Source organism: Solea solea, chromosome 19 (genome assembly GCF_958295425.1).
Source record: "Solea solea chromosome 19, fSolSol10.1, whole genome shotgun sequence".
In the NCBI taxonomy this organism is placed as follows: domain Eukaryota; kingdom Metazoa; phylum Chordata; class Actinopteri; order Pleuronectiformes; family Soleidae; genus Solea; species Solea solea.
Window position 1 is genome coordinate 10,223,741 of NC_081152.1, and position 16,387 is coordinate 10,240,127.

At 39.1% G+C, this 16,387-nt stretch overlaps 1 protein-coding gene across 4 annotated transcripts in view; it reads right to left on the reverse strand.

Annotated features, from left to right (window-relative positions):
• Window positions 1–16,387, reverse strand: part of LOC131446400 (inactive phospholipid phosphatase 7-like) — a 55,166-nt gene that overhangs the window by 21,665 nt on the left and 17,114 nt on the right. For 2 of the 4 annotated variants that reach the window (XM_058617592.1, XM_058617589.1), the window contains exons 30-36: window positions 16,314–16,381; window positions 16,065–16,233; window positions 14,847–14,999; window positions 13,077–13,248; window positions 11,937–12,082; window positions 11,562–11,595; window positions 8,982–9,688 (exon numbers count right to left, since the gene is read on the reverse strand). In XM_058617592.1, the coding sequence (XP_058473575.1) occupies window positions 9,652–9,688; window positions 11,562–11,595; window positions 11,937–12,082; window positions 13,077–13,248; window positions 14,847–14,999; window positions 16,065–16,233; window positions 16,314–16,381 (779 nt within the window). In that variant the 3' untranslated portion in view covers window positions 8,982–9,651. Of the gene's footprint in view, window positions 1–8,981; window positions 9,689–11,561; window positions 11,596–11,936; window positions 12,083–13,076; window positions 13,249–14,846; window positions 15,000–16,064; window positions 16,234–16,313; window positions 16,382–16,387 lie in introns of those variants that run through there. The other 2 variants (XM_058617590.1, XM_058617593.1) reach the window with 2 other exon arrangements.

Below are 16,387 nucleotides of genomic sequence, written 5' to 3' on the forward strand. Positions count from 1 at the left end.
TAATGTTTTTTTAACTAGCCCGTTCATGACCTAGGTAAATACACCAGTTTTATATGGTATTAGCGTTTTGTCCACGTGAAAATGGCGTTTTGTGAGACCTGAAACTGTATATTTTTTTTAAAAACAGATGCCAGAGTGGGGGAAATCTCACAACGTTATTCAACCAAACTGAAACCAACACTGATTTTCCTTTATTGTTCGGTACTTATATACACACCACATTTCCGTTCTTAATGTACATGTCCACCAGTATCAATTGTACGTGTCACTTCTTCAAGGTGTTTTTTTTTTTTTTTTTTTTCCCTCACCAGACATATGTTCATTCAATCTGCACAAACCTACTGGAACCAGATACCCTCTGACCCAGAATAAAGAGCCACTGCAGAAGCGCTGAATTGAAAAGTCGTGAAAGCCCGCTCGTCTACACAGAGACGCCAGAGGCTGCACATAAATGGCTGAGGCACAAGATGTTCTGTGCGCCTGAAGTCTGTGATGGGATTGCTGTGGCATCAGAAAGGATGTTACTTTTCTATACATTTGTGGAGAGGTTTGGACACAATACATAAATGAATGAAAGCACATTCTGTGTTATGCAAAGGTTTATTTTATAAAAAGAGAGGAATTTTCCATACATTAACAGTTAAATCAAATTAGTTTAGATTAGTATTTATTACTTTTTTATTCTCATTTTTTCTAGTTTTAACAGGATACATATATATATATATATACATATACATATACATATATTTCCTATTTGTTTATATATATATGTGTATATATATACATATATACATATACATATATATGTGTATATATATATACACATATATACATATATATGTATATACATACATATATATATATACATATACACACACATATATGTGTATATATATATATATATATATATATATATACACACATATACACACTACATTTTGGCATTAAAATGATCAAAAATAGCTTACCAACCAATTACCAGCTGGGAACAGTAATTTAAAGCTTATTTTACTCAAACAAAAAAATCTAATTTATTTCAGCTGCATATTAATATACTATGCTAGACAGAAATTACATCTTGGGGGGGATTGATGAAAAATAAATAGAGTACACAGTGCTTGTAATGAAGACTCATCTCCCCCCCAGTGCTCTGATACAGCTTCAATAGCTCAGTGAGGCTGTATAACACATATGATTGGCAAGTGTATCCTCACTGACAGGATCTTTTGTGGGTTTTTGTCTATTTATGGGAAGGAAAAATACCCTCAGCCGTAAATGTTCACTTCATACATTCTAAAGACGACATTGACAGTTAATGAGCTAGACCCTGATCTGTCAAATTCGTATAATCCAACGGAAGAGCATAAAAGAGACCGCCGAAAAATGAAGTGGTTTAAATTAAGATTTGGCACAATGACTGACTCTCGGTGGCTCAGGGAATTGTTTTTGTTGCACTTCCACTGAGTCAGAAGAATCAAAGTTCATGCATCTGAATGAAGGCATTGAAATGCAAGAGGTGTGGGGAAGGTATGCTGAGCAGCAGTGTCAGCAGAGGAGTCTCTTTCCATCTCTCCTGCATTGCACACTCCCTGAGGAGTTCTCCAAGCGTTGCAAAGTGCTCCACTGGGTTCCTTCATTTTCTCTTCATCACTTTGTATATAATATGGTCACATTACGCTTGTAAATAAGGGCTTAAAATTAATCTCCAGACTACAACATAAGAATGAGAGCTACTATGCCCACACTCCCAGTATCAACTCAGTGAATATAATGACAGAGGACACTGACGCATACATTTTAAGACAAGCTTGGGATTTAGCCTTGAGTGTTCTCTAATGAGAAGTGTGTAAACTCGGTCTGACAGTGAGGTGGAGGGGATATGGGGACTGATTAAAAAAAATATGGTAGTATACTTGGATTTAATGGCTTGCAATTGTCCCCCATATTGCATGGTTGAGTCCAGAAGCCCGTGTATACACTTTGTCTACTGGCTGGATTCGGTTCCAGACCTCTAGTGTCAATCTATGCTATCCTGGTCGCATTCCTGCGCTGCAGATTCACAGCTATATTTACATGGCTCTGAGTCGAGGGGTATTTCCTCAGCGTCTCGCTGCACTCACACTCACACCTGTCTCTTTTAGTAATTCCGACTAATCACCGCAAGACTGCATCTTTGGCCGCCGACGTCATTAAAATTCCACCGGTGCCACTGTTCAGAATCGCAAAAGCTCTCACAGTCACATTCTTTGCAATACATCGACCGACCTTAAGGTTAATCGAATTCTTCTAGTTTGTCAGTTGAAGCTTAACAGGAAGTAATAATATATTATATAGCCACTAGGGGGCCTACTTCTAACTTGATTTTAAACATTTTCCTAAGAATAAATTGCTTGTTTCTTTGGTCTTCGTCTATACATGATGTCAATATTGTATATTATGTTCCCTTTTAGACGAAAATAGACAATAAATAACGATCAAATAAGTATCGTCCAATAGGAGCTTGGCTGCAGGTGACATCTGTGAACTTCCACTTCATATATGGCACCGGTCAAATCGGGAATCTCTATCGGAAGGCTTCTAAATGGGAGTTCAGATTCTCCGCTTGGTTTCTTACCCCGACTCATTAAGAAGCAGGTATATACACCACTCAATACCGGGGGCTATTATTATCCACTAAACCACAGAAATCTACCAGCTCCCCTCTTCTGGCTCAATAAGACTGATCTCTGCGTGACCTTTTAAACTGGAGCAGGACTTGGCTTACACTTTCTGTCACGATCTCACCTCCTCGGTTTTCATCGAGAATTTGCAGACCATTGCAATTCTTTGGGAGCAACCTTTACATTTCCCCTCATTTGGAGGCAGAGTTTAGCAAAACAGATGTTCAGAGTATCTCTAAAGTGAAGGGAGGTGCCGTCATGCTCTCTGCTTAGTATTTTATTCTGAAGGTTAGGGTGGAGGGGAATGAACCTGTGAGGTATTTCCACTCCACAGCTCCAAACCTTGAAAACATGGTTATTGTTTGGGCTAATTCGTATGTTTTTCAGACTCTGTTTATGTATTCCAAGCATTTTGGAGATTACTAAACCCTCCAAGTCCAAGGTAAAAGATGCCGTCACCTCAGTGTGATCTGAGCTCATAAATAACTCAAACAAAACCTTAGATCTGTGTTGAATACAGATGGATATTTGTGAGGATGCGTTCAAGCAGGGCTGGAACAATTCCTCATTTAATCGTCAACTATTTTAATTATCGATTAATCGGTTTGAGTGTTTTTAAGCATTTAAAAACAACTTTTCTGATTTTTTTCAGCTTCTTTAAATGGGAATATCTTCTGGTTTCTTTGCTCCATACAACAAAGAAAACATTAAAACTAAATAATTTGGGGCTTTTTGGACCAAACAAGACATTGGTGAACATCATCCTTTCCAGGTTTGGCAAACACTGATCAACATTTTCTGACATTTTATCAACCAAACGATTAATCGATTAATCGAGAAAATAATTGTTAGTTGCAGCCCTACATCCAAGTTGGTCAGTCTAAACGAACCAGATGGAAAGAAAGTTGCTGCACCTTTGCAATGATTATGTTTTTAATGCCATGTGGATCAAGTCCAGGGATGTATACTTTGTAGAGACACTATGCTGTTTATACGTCTTTCATGAAAAGATAAAGTGTGATGAGGCTGACACCAAGTCCCTGTGCACTTTCATGAATGTAATATCCTGTTGAACCTGTTGGATTCTTACTCGACAGATACAAAATAAATTAAAGGAGGAACAAAAACAACAACAGATTTCCCTACAGCCAGAAGATTTGATTCCCTTTTGTAAGAGTCAGGCTCAGGTTTTCTGCCAGGCCTAACCTGTGGAAGTCAAATTTAAGCATCTTTATATAGCAGATAGGATGCAGTTTAAAACTAAAAGCCAATACAAAAGTATGCCAGAAAGTTTTAACTTAAAGTTTCCCCTTCTCTCAAATGACCTTTCACTCAATGCAATTCTCTGATGATTTATTATCAGCTCAAAAACAAGCTGCTGAGAGTAAAACCAAACATTAACTGAGTTTCTGCAATGAATGACACAGAGAGATAAGGCCATAGTAGGACTAAGACAGGCAACCGGACAACTGCTGTATCTCTCCGTATGATTTCCAGCAACGGTACTGCAGTTTTTACCTCGTCTCCTTCTACTTTTGGGGCAAAGACTGGGGAGGAAATTTTGAAGCATGCGCATAACGCCAGGTCCGACTCCAGTCCGACTAAGCGCATACATGCAGGAGTAATTGGACTATGAATCACATTATCCAGGTATGTTAGTCCGGCTAAGACTAGCTCGCTACAAAGAATGGTGCAATTTCCCATTTAAATTAATAACAGCTATTAAACAATGAACATCCCACAAGCTGGGGCAGAGGTTCTTCAGTATAGGCAACCTTTAATTGCTATAAATGTAATTGCATCGTGTGATGTAGTTGGCTCCCAACACCGCCCACACACACACCGACAAAGGCTTTTGTAATGAAGCCAGAGATCACAGGTAACTCCTGAGGGGAAAGCATAACAGGCCTTCACACAATTAGAAGTTGCACTTGAGGATGAGAAGTTAAAATGAAGACCTTGTGTGACGTGTGCTCGTCTGCCCCAAGTGAATTTGCATAAATAAATAAATATGCCGTTGGTTCTACATCTTTAAGCTCGAAGAAAACAGTCGATAGATAAGGAGAATTCTTCAGACCGGCTGTGCTGATCATTGTACATTTTTTACTTTCAAAAGCGAATATTACAGGTGTCAGCAAACACGTCTGGTTATTAATGAGCATTTGGTTTTGTTTCTCCAAATTTCTACAAATCAGCTGATGGCACAATATTTTTTTTGGGTGTCAAATTCGATTTTCTCCCCTCCATCTGATAAAACAATATAGGTGTAAAAATAATAACTGATACTGCTTGACTCAACTGAAGTTTGACTCAAATAAAAATATAGATTTAGTCACAAAGCATTTAACAAGTTTCTGAGTAAGAGTGAGTGATGTGTAATAGCCGTCTGACTAGTGTATTAATAATTGGCTAATACAGATTATTACAAAAATGACAAATATCCATCAGGTCCACAATCATACCATAAATAAACCGGACTCCCGCTATCCACTAATCTGTTACACTTTTTTCTATTCAACAATTTAAGGAACAAATATCATCTTCATGAAATGGTAAACAAATAATTTTGTCATGCCAAATCCGACTGCACATACAACAAAACATGGCAGTGATGCCGTCTGCTTATCCATGTGTACAAGTGCCAATAGTTTGTGGCAATATGGCTTCACGTCTATCAAAATAAAAGCATGCAGATGGGTGTGGGTGTGGGTGTGTGTGTGTGAATCATGCAACAATGACACAGGCTGTTGACACCGTAGCTATGACAAACTAGCGCCCTGCATGACAAGCATGACAATGTCTACAGTAAAAGTTCAGTCTGCGTTGAATCACTCATCTCACAACAGATATACAAATCAATAAACAAACAAGAAAGGAATAATTAGGGTTACCGTACGAGTCATAGGATTCAGCCTAGAATAGAATTAGCTGCAGTAAGTGATCTGATCATTGATATACTGTACTGGGATACTGTTAAAATAACAGGCTGTAAATCAGACCTAACTAATCGATAAGCATAGACAAATAGATTATGGATTGGCTAACAACATAATGTTGTTACTTTTTGGATCATTACTGACAAAACAGGATGCCTGAGTGAGGACGTGAGCTGAAACTGGGGTCAGAAAACGCTCACCTGAGTGGGAAATTCAGAGGGCACACTGGGAAATCAGCTGTGGCTCAGCGATAATGCTCAAAAAAAAAAAAAGAGGGCAAAGGGTTAAACTCAAGTGCACTTCAGTGTAAACAAATGAGAGTCTCTCACTTTAGTGGTGAAAGCAGCTTGAAAAAGAAAAATACTGCGAGCCCTAAAGGGCTCTCACTATAACAGTGAAGAGCAGACGGATTAATAATTAAAATTCAGAGAGAAACAAAGTCGTCTACTGTGTGTTTATGTATAATAATTTTTTTTATTAGTATAAAGCATTCTGTCTACTCCTCATTTTCATAACTGGTGTCACCTAAATGAATATGCTAGAAGTGGGGCTGGGCAATAATTTGATAACGGTAAATATCGCAATATAACTTATAACAACAAAAGTGATATGTGGATATGTATATGCATTACATAAACAGAGGTATAGGTATACAGGTATAACACGTGCAAATGTTTTACCTTAGATGTGTGAAATGTTTCTGTTCTTCACGTTTTCTGTCCATAAAAACAATAAAAACCACATCATTTCGTGGTTTCTCCGACTTTCACTCATCTGTCTTCATGCGACATTTATCCTAATAATTATTAACAACCGACATGCTTCATCGAAATAACCTGTTTGACCATGTATCACCCGGCCTTAATCTGGATCTAAGGTAACGGTCTGCCTTCTTTCTGGATGTTTCTTTTTAGATCCTCCCTGATGTTTAAGTTTAAAGTAGCTGAGAAAACGCATTCAAAAACTTTTACGGTAAGACCAGAGAGAAGAAGTTGTCGTCTTTGTAGATGTGTTGTGTTTTTATTAGAGGCTTCTCAGTGCTGCTGTCTTCAAAACTTCCTCCTGGCATAATTCCTGACATCCACGATCAAGTCTATTAGATAAGACTTTAAGCCCATTCTCAGTAATCCATTCACACACAAAGTAATTATTGAAACTGCACCTGTTTATGTTGTGACCATCATGTAAACTGGAGACTGATTTTGAGTATAATTCACAAGACTCAACGCAGCTTTATGGAACTCAAAAGTTAATGAACTCCCTAATCCCCGGGGAGTGAGTTAAAGACAAGGGAACAAGAGCGAGAGGAAGAGGCAGGTTGGTAATTAAAGGTCGGGGTGGACTTCATTGTCGCTCTGATGTCATTTATCTTGCATTATGCTTAGGTCAGTGCCACTACAATGCTCAAAGCATGTGCTTGGCATTTTAGGATGAATAACATCATATTTTCTTCATACGTCATTCTGCTGCTAAACGACTGTGCAGCAGCAGCAGCAGCAGCAGTTAAAGCTGGAGCATGCCATGTGTCACTTCTCATATATTTCACTGTGAAGGGCCGAGCGCTGCACCGACTTGTCTCACGGATAAAGATGATTCATATTGATTTGTTATTGATTGATCATAATTTTATAAATGCAGGTTTGTGCTCGGCACAGTAAGAGTAGCTCAGCTCCAACCGTTTGTGAGAATTTAAATGAATCTTGTTTGATGGGTTTTACAGCAGTGAGCTCCATAGGATGCTGTTCTCCAAAAGGGAGGAGGCCTTGGGGGGGGGGAAAAAGCGATCCATCTGCAGTGCACCACCAAGTCAGCAGAGTGCAGCGAGAAGGGAAACAGGGAGCGAGGTCTCCCCTGCCTGTTAGTGGATTATTGGATTTGGATTATCTTTGCGGACAAAATTACCCCATTAGGCAAAATTGTACCGTGCTCTCTGGGAGGAGCCGGCGTCCACAGTAGCTCTGTATGTGAGGCTGACGTCACATACAACACACACAGAAGCAGCACAGTGTTCACAGAAATAAGACGCACACACTGGGATGTTCAGTGTGGCACACAAAGAGATGTCAGCAGAGGCAAGGGTGCTCAAGAGCTGCTAATCATCACTCACTGTGGGAGGAGTGGGCAGAGAATACAGGAGTGTGGAGTCTGGGGGGGTGGGGGGGGACTTGGACTGAGCTATTTTTATCCGGATTCCATGAAGACAACTGTTGTCCTCCAGAGTTGCGTGACTTCCGTGTAGTTCCCATCCACAGGAAGAGTGACGCGAGAAAAATAAGTGCTCCTGTCAAAACTGTCATTTTTGTAGTAAAATAAAAACTTAATTATAGAGTCCTGGAACCCTCATAACCGTATCCTTTTCATCTGAAAGCATCAGACAATATTAATATTATTATTTTATAAGTAAAAAGAATAATTAAGAGTATATGTTCTTTATAAAATAGATATCCCGGAATCAATTGTTTTTGTCTGCGGTTAAACATTTATGTCACGTCTCAAAGTGTGTTTGCAAAATGCTGATCACTGAGGAAAATTGTATCGCGATATATTTATAGTACTACTGAATTGTTGCCCTACTACTTTATTTTAAAAGTCACCCAGTGGCTCCGTCCCACTGTTCATATCTATAAAAGTCTGCGGGGGAATGTGGAGTGGACCATTTCAGCAGGTGTCTACAGCGGGTCACACCATGACCCTGACATTCTCGTGCCACTTCAGAGCGAGCGGGACCTCCACCGTTCCCCTTTGGTGAGAGAGACTCGAGATAAGGGTCAACAGAGTGACGGCGACATGCTCCACACAGTCAGAAGTCAGGAAATGTAACTCTGTTGATGGCGGGCACATGCCACAACATCGCTGATACAAGCCATAGATCCCCCATCAGCATTCTCCCACAGCCCAGTTTAGCTCTGCATGTGTGTTCAGTTGAATTCCTAAGTGAAGATGGAGCAGTGAGCTGCATATCAAGAGGGATTTTAGCATGAATTAATCAACCATCTAAACACAGCCCAGGGCTAGTTGCTATGCTATTCTTCATGCTATCTCAAAGCACACTGTTTAAGCAAATACTCCTTTAGTATGAAGCAAAGAGATTCCAGTGTTTTTAACCTGCATCAACCACCCGCTATGAGCCATGTTGAGATGTGGATAATGACACAAGAATGAGGATGAAGGTTCTGGAATTGCTCTGTGATTTTTGCTCTGTGACGAACAAATGCTGTGAATTTTGTGAAAAGGCAACGTCAACTCAAAGTATTAAAAAATAGGCTGATAATTAGCATTTAGAATAGACAAGTAAACAATGTCTGGTTTTCTATCTTATTTCCAGTTTTCTGTTTAAAAAAAAAATGATACATTAAAAAGATTTTTGCTGCATTTTTTTTTGAAAAATAAAACATTTTAATTTGAAATCAAAATGACCATTTTACAAAGTTCAATGTTGCGTTTGTCAGATTTGTTAGTACATTCCACATAGGTGTCCATTATCAACAATGTTCTGTTTACTACTATATAGACAGTAAGATAGACATGGATTGATGCTGACAACACCAATCTCCCATTATCCAATGGAAAAGTAAAGCGGTAGGCATTTTACACACTGTAATGTTTTAAGTTTTAAAAGGCAACATCTTTATGGACTATGAAGATTATGACTAATTACGTGGTACTTTGGTTCATTAACTTCATTGCATTTTCTGACATAAGTCATAACATAATATATATGGGTGGTATTTTATCATTTTTATTTTTCCCAGTACCACACATAGACCAGTCTTCTGTTTGTATGGTTTACAATTGTTTTCCTGTGTCTTTTGAACATTAAAACAATGGAAACTGCACTCTGCAAGCTACTTGAAGACTTGTCCCTTTTATCTAAAACATAAAAAAAAAAGTTTTATGAGAAGCAAATGCATGTAAATCTATTTTGTAATTTATTTTCATTTACCACCCCCCTTAAACCAAAATGCAACACAGTCTTCCCCTTGCCTTCCTCTCACTGTGTGGCACAAAGGACTTGATTGCAGAAAATAGTGTAGGCTCATGGAGGTTTAATAAAACTAGCTTCTCCACCCGGCAAATGTTTGTGAACTTGATCTGGAAGAAGAGACAACAAACAAAGCAGAAAGGGAGATTTAATGAAAGAGTTTCAATGTGTGAATCTGTGCTACAAGTTAGACTAAAAGTACCTCTTATAGCTATTAAAAATATCACTATACCAAACATTTCATGTTGAAATTATGTTGAAAGGATGTGTATATATACCTGTATAACTAACGATGCGTAAGTTTTGAACCACCACAGTTGCAACTGATATTGACAATGTTATTTTAAAAAACAACAGAAATTTGGTTTGGATTGTTGGTGCATGGGGGTTGATTACATTTTGACCGTGCTGCATGCTATGTTTGCATGAGCCTACTGTGAGCTCAGTCCCAGGATACGCATGTGTCACTCATGTGCAACCCCGATGACGGGCACACAGAAGCTCTACTTGGCAGACACATAACCTCTCAACAGAGCAGGTACACACATAACACAACATAAAGAAGAAATATTGTCTATAGATCTACTGTTTAGGCCACTGCAGGCCCCATATGCTCTGCAGTCACTTTCCACTGGGTTTTCATGTGAAGGAGAAGGACTTGGCTGACAAAAAAAAAGATGAGCGTGTGTAGCTACACGCCCTGAGCCTACATGAATATTTGCTTTTTGAGTCATTAGCCGTCTGTTTAACTTTCTAATCGCTACGTTCTCCGTGTCATGGTTTCAAACAGCCGGCAGGCTCTCTTCTCATGGTGTCGTGCACACACAGAGACACACACACACATACATACAAATACGCTTGCTGTGGCTTTACACGGGACACTGAAATTTGACTTGTGTGTATTCTGCGTTTGACTATTTTTTGAGAGCAGTCAGGCATGTGTATATGATGACCTGTCCTGTAATTACACTGCAGTAATTTAAATGCATGGCTGAGCATGTTTTTTGCCATTCAAGTATTATTTTTTTGCTTATAAGCCAGACTTTTTTTCAGCGCGTACATTTATTTCATGTAGGAATATGCAGAAATTGGTTCAACTATTTTAATTGGAATATTTTTGCAAAGTTCTGGAAACACTGATTTGCAAGATTTTTTTGTGACTGTGACACAATATGATACTTTTGTTTTTTTTTTGAAAACCCATAGTCATAGAATATGTAAAGGTTAGCAAGTTCAGTACTGGAAATGCAACATAAGGAAGAAAGAATGAATGAATAAATCATTTTAGCAGTGAGAGAATGTGTCTCATATGGCAAGTCGTGTCTCCACACTCTCCTGTATACATTAAAATGTGTATTTGACTGGAACACACCCTGGGAACACTGGCTGCCAAATGACAAACAACTGCAAATGGGGGGAGAAGCAGCACAGGAGAGGCAGAGGTAAGAACTGGGATTGAGGAATGAAAAGAAGAGACGGTAGGATGAATATGAAAAACTTATCACAAGGGGGCAATTAGTCAGTGATACTATAGCATCAACTCAGCACCACTCATTCCAGGGACACTAACGTCCCACAAGGATCAGAATAATGAATAATACCTGCTAACGCTATGTGTTGTATTGTATTTATTGCAATATTAACCAGAGTTATTAATTTCAAGAGCTTTTCTCATGTATTTTTACTGAGTAAAATAACATAATACAGCAGAACCAGACTCCAAATGAATAAAGAGCAGAGGAAAAGATGAAGGATGGGAAGTAAATGAGTTGCATATGAGGCGATACTGAACTGGAAAGGTTCTATAAGGAGCAGTGTTGTGGAAGAAAATATGTTAGCTACAGCAGGGTTCAAGCACCACAGGCACAGCACAGTGCTGCAGGGGAGGAACAGCGAAATCTGGGTCTCTGCCTACTCATCAGTTCATACACCATGAAAAGACAGATGACTTGAACTGAAACTGAATGTATGGAATACACTTACTGGTTTGAAGACCCAAAGGTGTTTCCAGAGAATCCTACAGAATAAAACAAAATTATTAATTAGTTTAGTTTGACATTTCACAGGTAAAGCAACACAGAAACTACATCTAATGAAAGAAGTATTTTGGCAAAAACGTTTTTTGTTTTTTTTTGCCTTTAATATTACTGATGTCTAAAATCTATTAATTTCATTCTTGGGTCCAAGTGAACGTTTGTGCCAGATGTTTCCTTTGGTGTTTCAGAGACATCATGATCAAACAAAAATACAGCAGAATGGGGAGAAAGAAAGATAAGCAAGTGTTGGATAAGAAAATGTAATGACCAACCACTTGCAGAGAGGCATTAAATCATTAGTTTACTAAAATAGTAGTCTCACCTCCTGCCTGTGGCTGTTGTCCAAAGCCTGAGAAACCACTGGGCTGATTTCCAAACCCAGGGCTCTGCTGGGCCATGCTCCCAAATGAAGGAGCTCCCTGATTGGCTAGAGCACCAAAAGACGGAGCGGGTGCAGGTGAGGAAAACCTGGAAAAAAAGCAGACACAGAGGATGTAGTCATATGGTATAATCAAAAGGCACAAAACATTTAACAGAGACATTGACTGGGTCTGTTGACACAAAATAAATTATTAAATGATGCCCCAGGACACTGTTTAACAGCCATATTTTTGCACCAACAAAGAGAGAGGAGAGATGAGAGAAATAAATTGCATTCACGATCAATTTATTTTTTTCGTTCCATCCAAATAAACATGCAAATGGGACGTGAAAGAATGGGGTTTAAGCAGTAAATCCCTTCTACAGGACCCACACTCATTGAAAAGAGAGAATTGGCAAAATAAAAGAAGAGCAAGACACAGACGCACAGAGGGAGAGAGAATGAGTGGGCCAGTTTAATCTGCAGGCAGCATGACCTCAGAGTGAGATTATCTGAGGGGAATAATCTCTGCAGTTTTGGGTTCACAACCATGTTCACTGGAATAGAAATACATGCACACAGTGGACTGAACACAGAAGGGTTGATAAAGGATTCTGGGTGATCTATTTTATATAGAGTGGGGTTTAAAGAACTTCATACAGCAGCACACCGACTTAAAACATCAAGAAGTGACATCATAATTTTGGTGTGTCGCAAACGTAACCATCCCAGGTTCTGCAATCGCGCTTAAATTATTGATACGTCATATAAAAACTGCAAAGATACCCATTCCTAATTGTGTGGCTAACTGGTTAAATATTATGAACAACGATTTGGAACCTAATTACTATGAGAACCATTTTGTGGTCACTATTCTACGCTGCCAAAGCTTTCAACCAGTTTCATGTAAACACTAATGTTACAAGTGGATTTAAAAATGTGGTGAATGTTGCCGTTCAGTAACATTATGTGTGATTGTGCAGTGAAAGTGTCACAGACAGAAAAAGAGAAGTAGCTAAACCTATAAGCTCCTTAAGCATTTAACATGTGTACATATTCCTGGAAAAAACAAAAGAACATATATAAACAAAAATGTCTTACCCAAATCCACCCATGCTAGAAGCTGCTGTTCCTTCTCCAAACACTTTATTAGCCGGGGAACCCATGGTGTTAGAGAAGGAAGGGCTGGCGCCAAATGCTGCTGCACCTCCAAACGCTGGGGAAGCACCGAAAGAGGGGGGGGTCCCAAAAACTGGGGGGCTGCCAAATCCACCTGTAGAGAGGAAAATAGACATATTTTTTTAAAACTGGAGAAAGTACTTGGAGGAGACAAACCTCCACCCAAGGCAGCTTTCTGTGTCTTGTATCACTAATAAAAAAATAATCTCTTCATTGGGCCAGTACAGTATCCCCAGAAAACTATGTTGCTCACAAACAGACAAATATAAGCAAAAACACAACATCTTTAGCAGAGATAAAAAAGCTGTGGAACAAAAGGCAGTGGCACGTATAGAATGAGGTATGTGGTCCTCATTGCTGCTTCTACAAAGAAAAAATAAAACTGATGAGTCATAGTGCGTTTCTATAGATTTAGCTCTTTAACATTAGATTTTTCATCAATGTTAAGGGAAGCCTTCTGAGCTACAGACATACGTGTGAAGAGATGTGCACACGCTCCAGGGTAAATATTAGTACACATACATTTCACATGTGCTATGAAACAGAGCCGACACTATTTACAGCATAATAACAAGTTAATGGTTAACAATAAAACTAAATGGATTTTTCTGTCATCATTTCTAATGAGTATTGTTGTGTACAGTATATTGCCATTTTGGAACAATACGCTGAGGAAGAATAATGAGAGGATGAATACTTCACACTAGCTCAAAGCCTCGGAGGCAGCAGTGGGAGGGAAAAAGGGCAGACTGAAATTACAGCCTGACGGCCAGCATGCTCCAGTAAATAATTGATTGAGCTAATGTAATAAGATTACATTCCCTGTACGTGGGCCAGTGATAGGGCATTAGTGTGCTGAGTGGTACCAATATCCCAGTGGACTGAAGGGTTAGCCTGGATGGCTGCTGCAGCTGTTTATTATTTCCAAAAAAAGAATGTGACAGGAAGAAACTAAATTTACACATTGGCTGATGATGATATAAGAAATATTTAGAAGCTGTCAATGAGTTTAACAACATGTGTAGGTAATGCTCAAGAATGTCTTGAATAAACCAGGCAAAATAGCAGATATTTTTTTGACATGAAATAGTAGGACAAACAGGTTTTACCAATAAAATGACATACATGTTTCCCACATTTTTTTGGATGTGTTCCAATTAGGTGATTCAGGAATAAATATACTGTACGGTCTTTATCTATCTTTATTTATCTATCTTCTCCCTTTATTAGAAAATATAAACTACAGTGGTGTAATTAGTGTTCAAGGTCTTGTATATTGTGTCTACATATTTAAATCTACTTTCCATGTCCATGACCCTGTGGCTATAACGAATGGTGATTTTCAAGATCACATTATTTAAATTAAGAGTTTAAATATTTTTTAAATTCATATGCAAAAATATTCAACAAATCCTGCAATTTACTCTGACTCATGCCACTGTACTTAAGAGCTCTGAGAGTTTAACATTGCATCAGCAATACTGGCAGGTAATGATCTTCCCACTCAGGTGAGGCGATAAGGACACTTTCAGTAACTCAGACGATAAAGAAGAAATAAATGTCAAAAGTTGGCTGCTGTGTTGTTTTAACTATCTGATAAGCGTAGACAGGAAAGTAGAAGTTGGCTCAATCTCAAAAAAACAAAAACAGTATCCTATGAATACAAAAAACAAAGTTGGGGGAAAGTTGTACCTGGTTTTGCCGGAGAAGAGAAGGAGCCAAAGCCCTGGGATGCGACACTCCCTGCACCAGTGGTGAAGGTCCCACTAGATTTCTGCTCACCAAACGAGGACTGTCCAAAACCAAAGGCCTTGGCACCACTACTCCCAAACAGACCGTTGGCACCTAGAGAAGAAATGATGATTTATGATTTACTTTAAGAGGAGAACAATAAAAAAAATATCTTACCACGATATAGTTATTTATATAAGCTTATAAGCTTCAGGTTTTACAGGAGAACAACATAAAGTTAAATATCAGGAACTACCTTCATGCTGTGTCTTTCTTTGTAAAGCTTAAAACATGTTAAATTGTTGGCAAAAAAAAAAAACACCAAAAAAAAAACACAGGACTTGACCAATCCAATGTGGAAGCAAAGTATGACACACTTCACAGCTAGTCTGTATTTAGTAGGGGAAGAACTGTCTGAGAGAAATATTTACAGCCAGGGAGTTGTTTGAGGGTCAATTAATTTTTTTTAGTCACTTAAATTTTGTTCTTTTTGTAAGTAATTAAGTAGTAAAGTAGGCGATAGCGTATTCTTGTATGGCAGGCCACTAGACGGAGAAGACACTACAGTCTGCGGTTGTGGTACAGACATAACATTAGCTTTAAAGGGAGAATCACCAGCAAGGACATGAGTCTCAGATTGTAAGGTCTTGCATTGTGCATTGTGGGGGATGGCAAGCTTCAGATGTCTTCATCTTCTCAGTATTCTTCGGTAACGCTGTCACTCGAGGATTTTCTGTCATAATTTGTAATAATTCATAATTCGGACTTGCTCTCACTTGTTAGTGCAGATGGCACACGTACCCTGTACGTACCCTTACACTTTTCGGCCCGATATGTGAGTTTGCTTCCCAATCAGGCTCAGTGGTTTCAAGCAGAATTCAGTTTTGGTCAGTGTGATGTAGTCATGATTTAACAATTCCAAAATGAACATGCAGACCTTAAGCACAAAGTTTGCCTCTGCAGTTGCACATGGGCAAACAACAATGCCCAGTACATTTGGTGCTGTGCTATTGTTTTAGTTAAAGCTGGCGAGAACAACTAAGAGGTGTTATTTAGGGAGATCCACCTGTACCTATACCTGCAAACTGGACATTTGTAGCAAACACAGAGCATGGAAGGTGTAGAGATGCCATAGTTGCCAACACTGAGGAAATAAAAACTGTTTTGTACTGTCTATACCTGTCTGAGCAGGCTGCCCAAACCCTCCAGTGGAGGCAGTGGTGCCAAACGGATTCTTGTTGGCAGCCTCCTCAGTCGGTTTGCCTCCCAGGCCACTGAAGAATCCTCCACCTGCCGATGAGCCTGCTGTATTGGCTGAACCAAACACACTCCCACCAGATGATGGCTGCTGCAGGGAAAGAAATAAGAGTCATACAGCATGTCCTGAATGTTAAGATGATGCTAAAAGATGAGAGTGATGGATAATACCTGTCCAAACACACTACCACTGCTCTGTTGTTGGCCAAACACAGGGGTGGCAGAAGAGCAACCGAAAGCTGAAA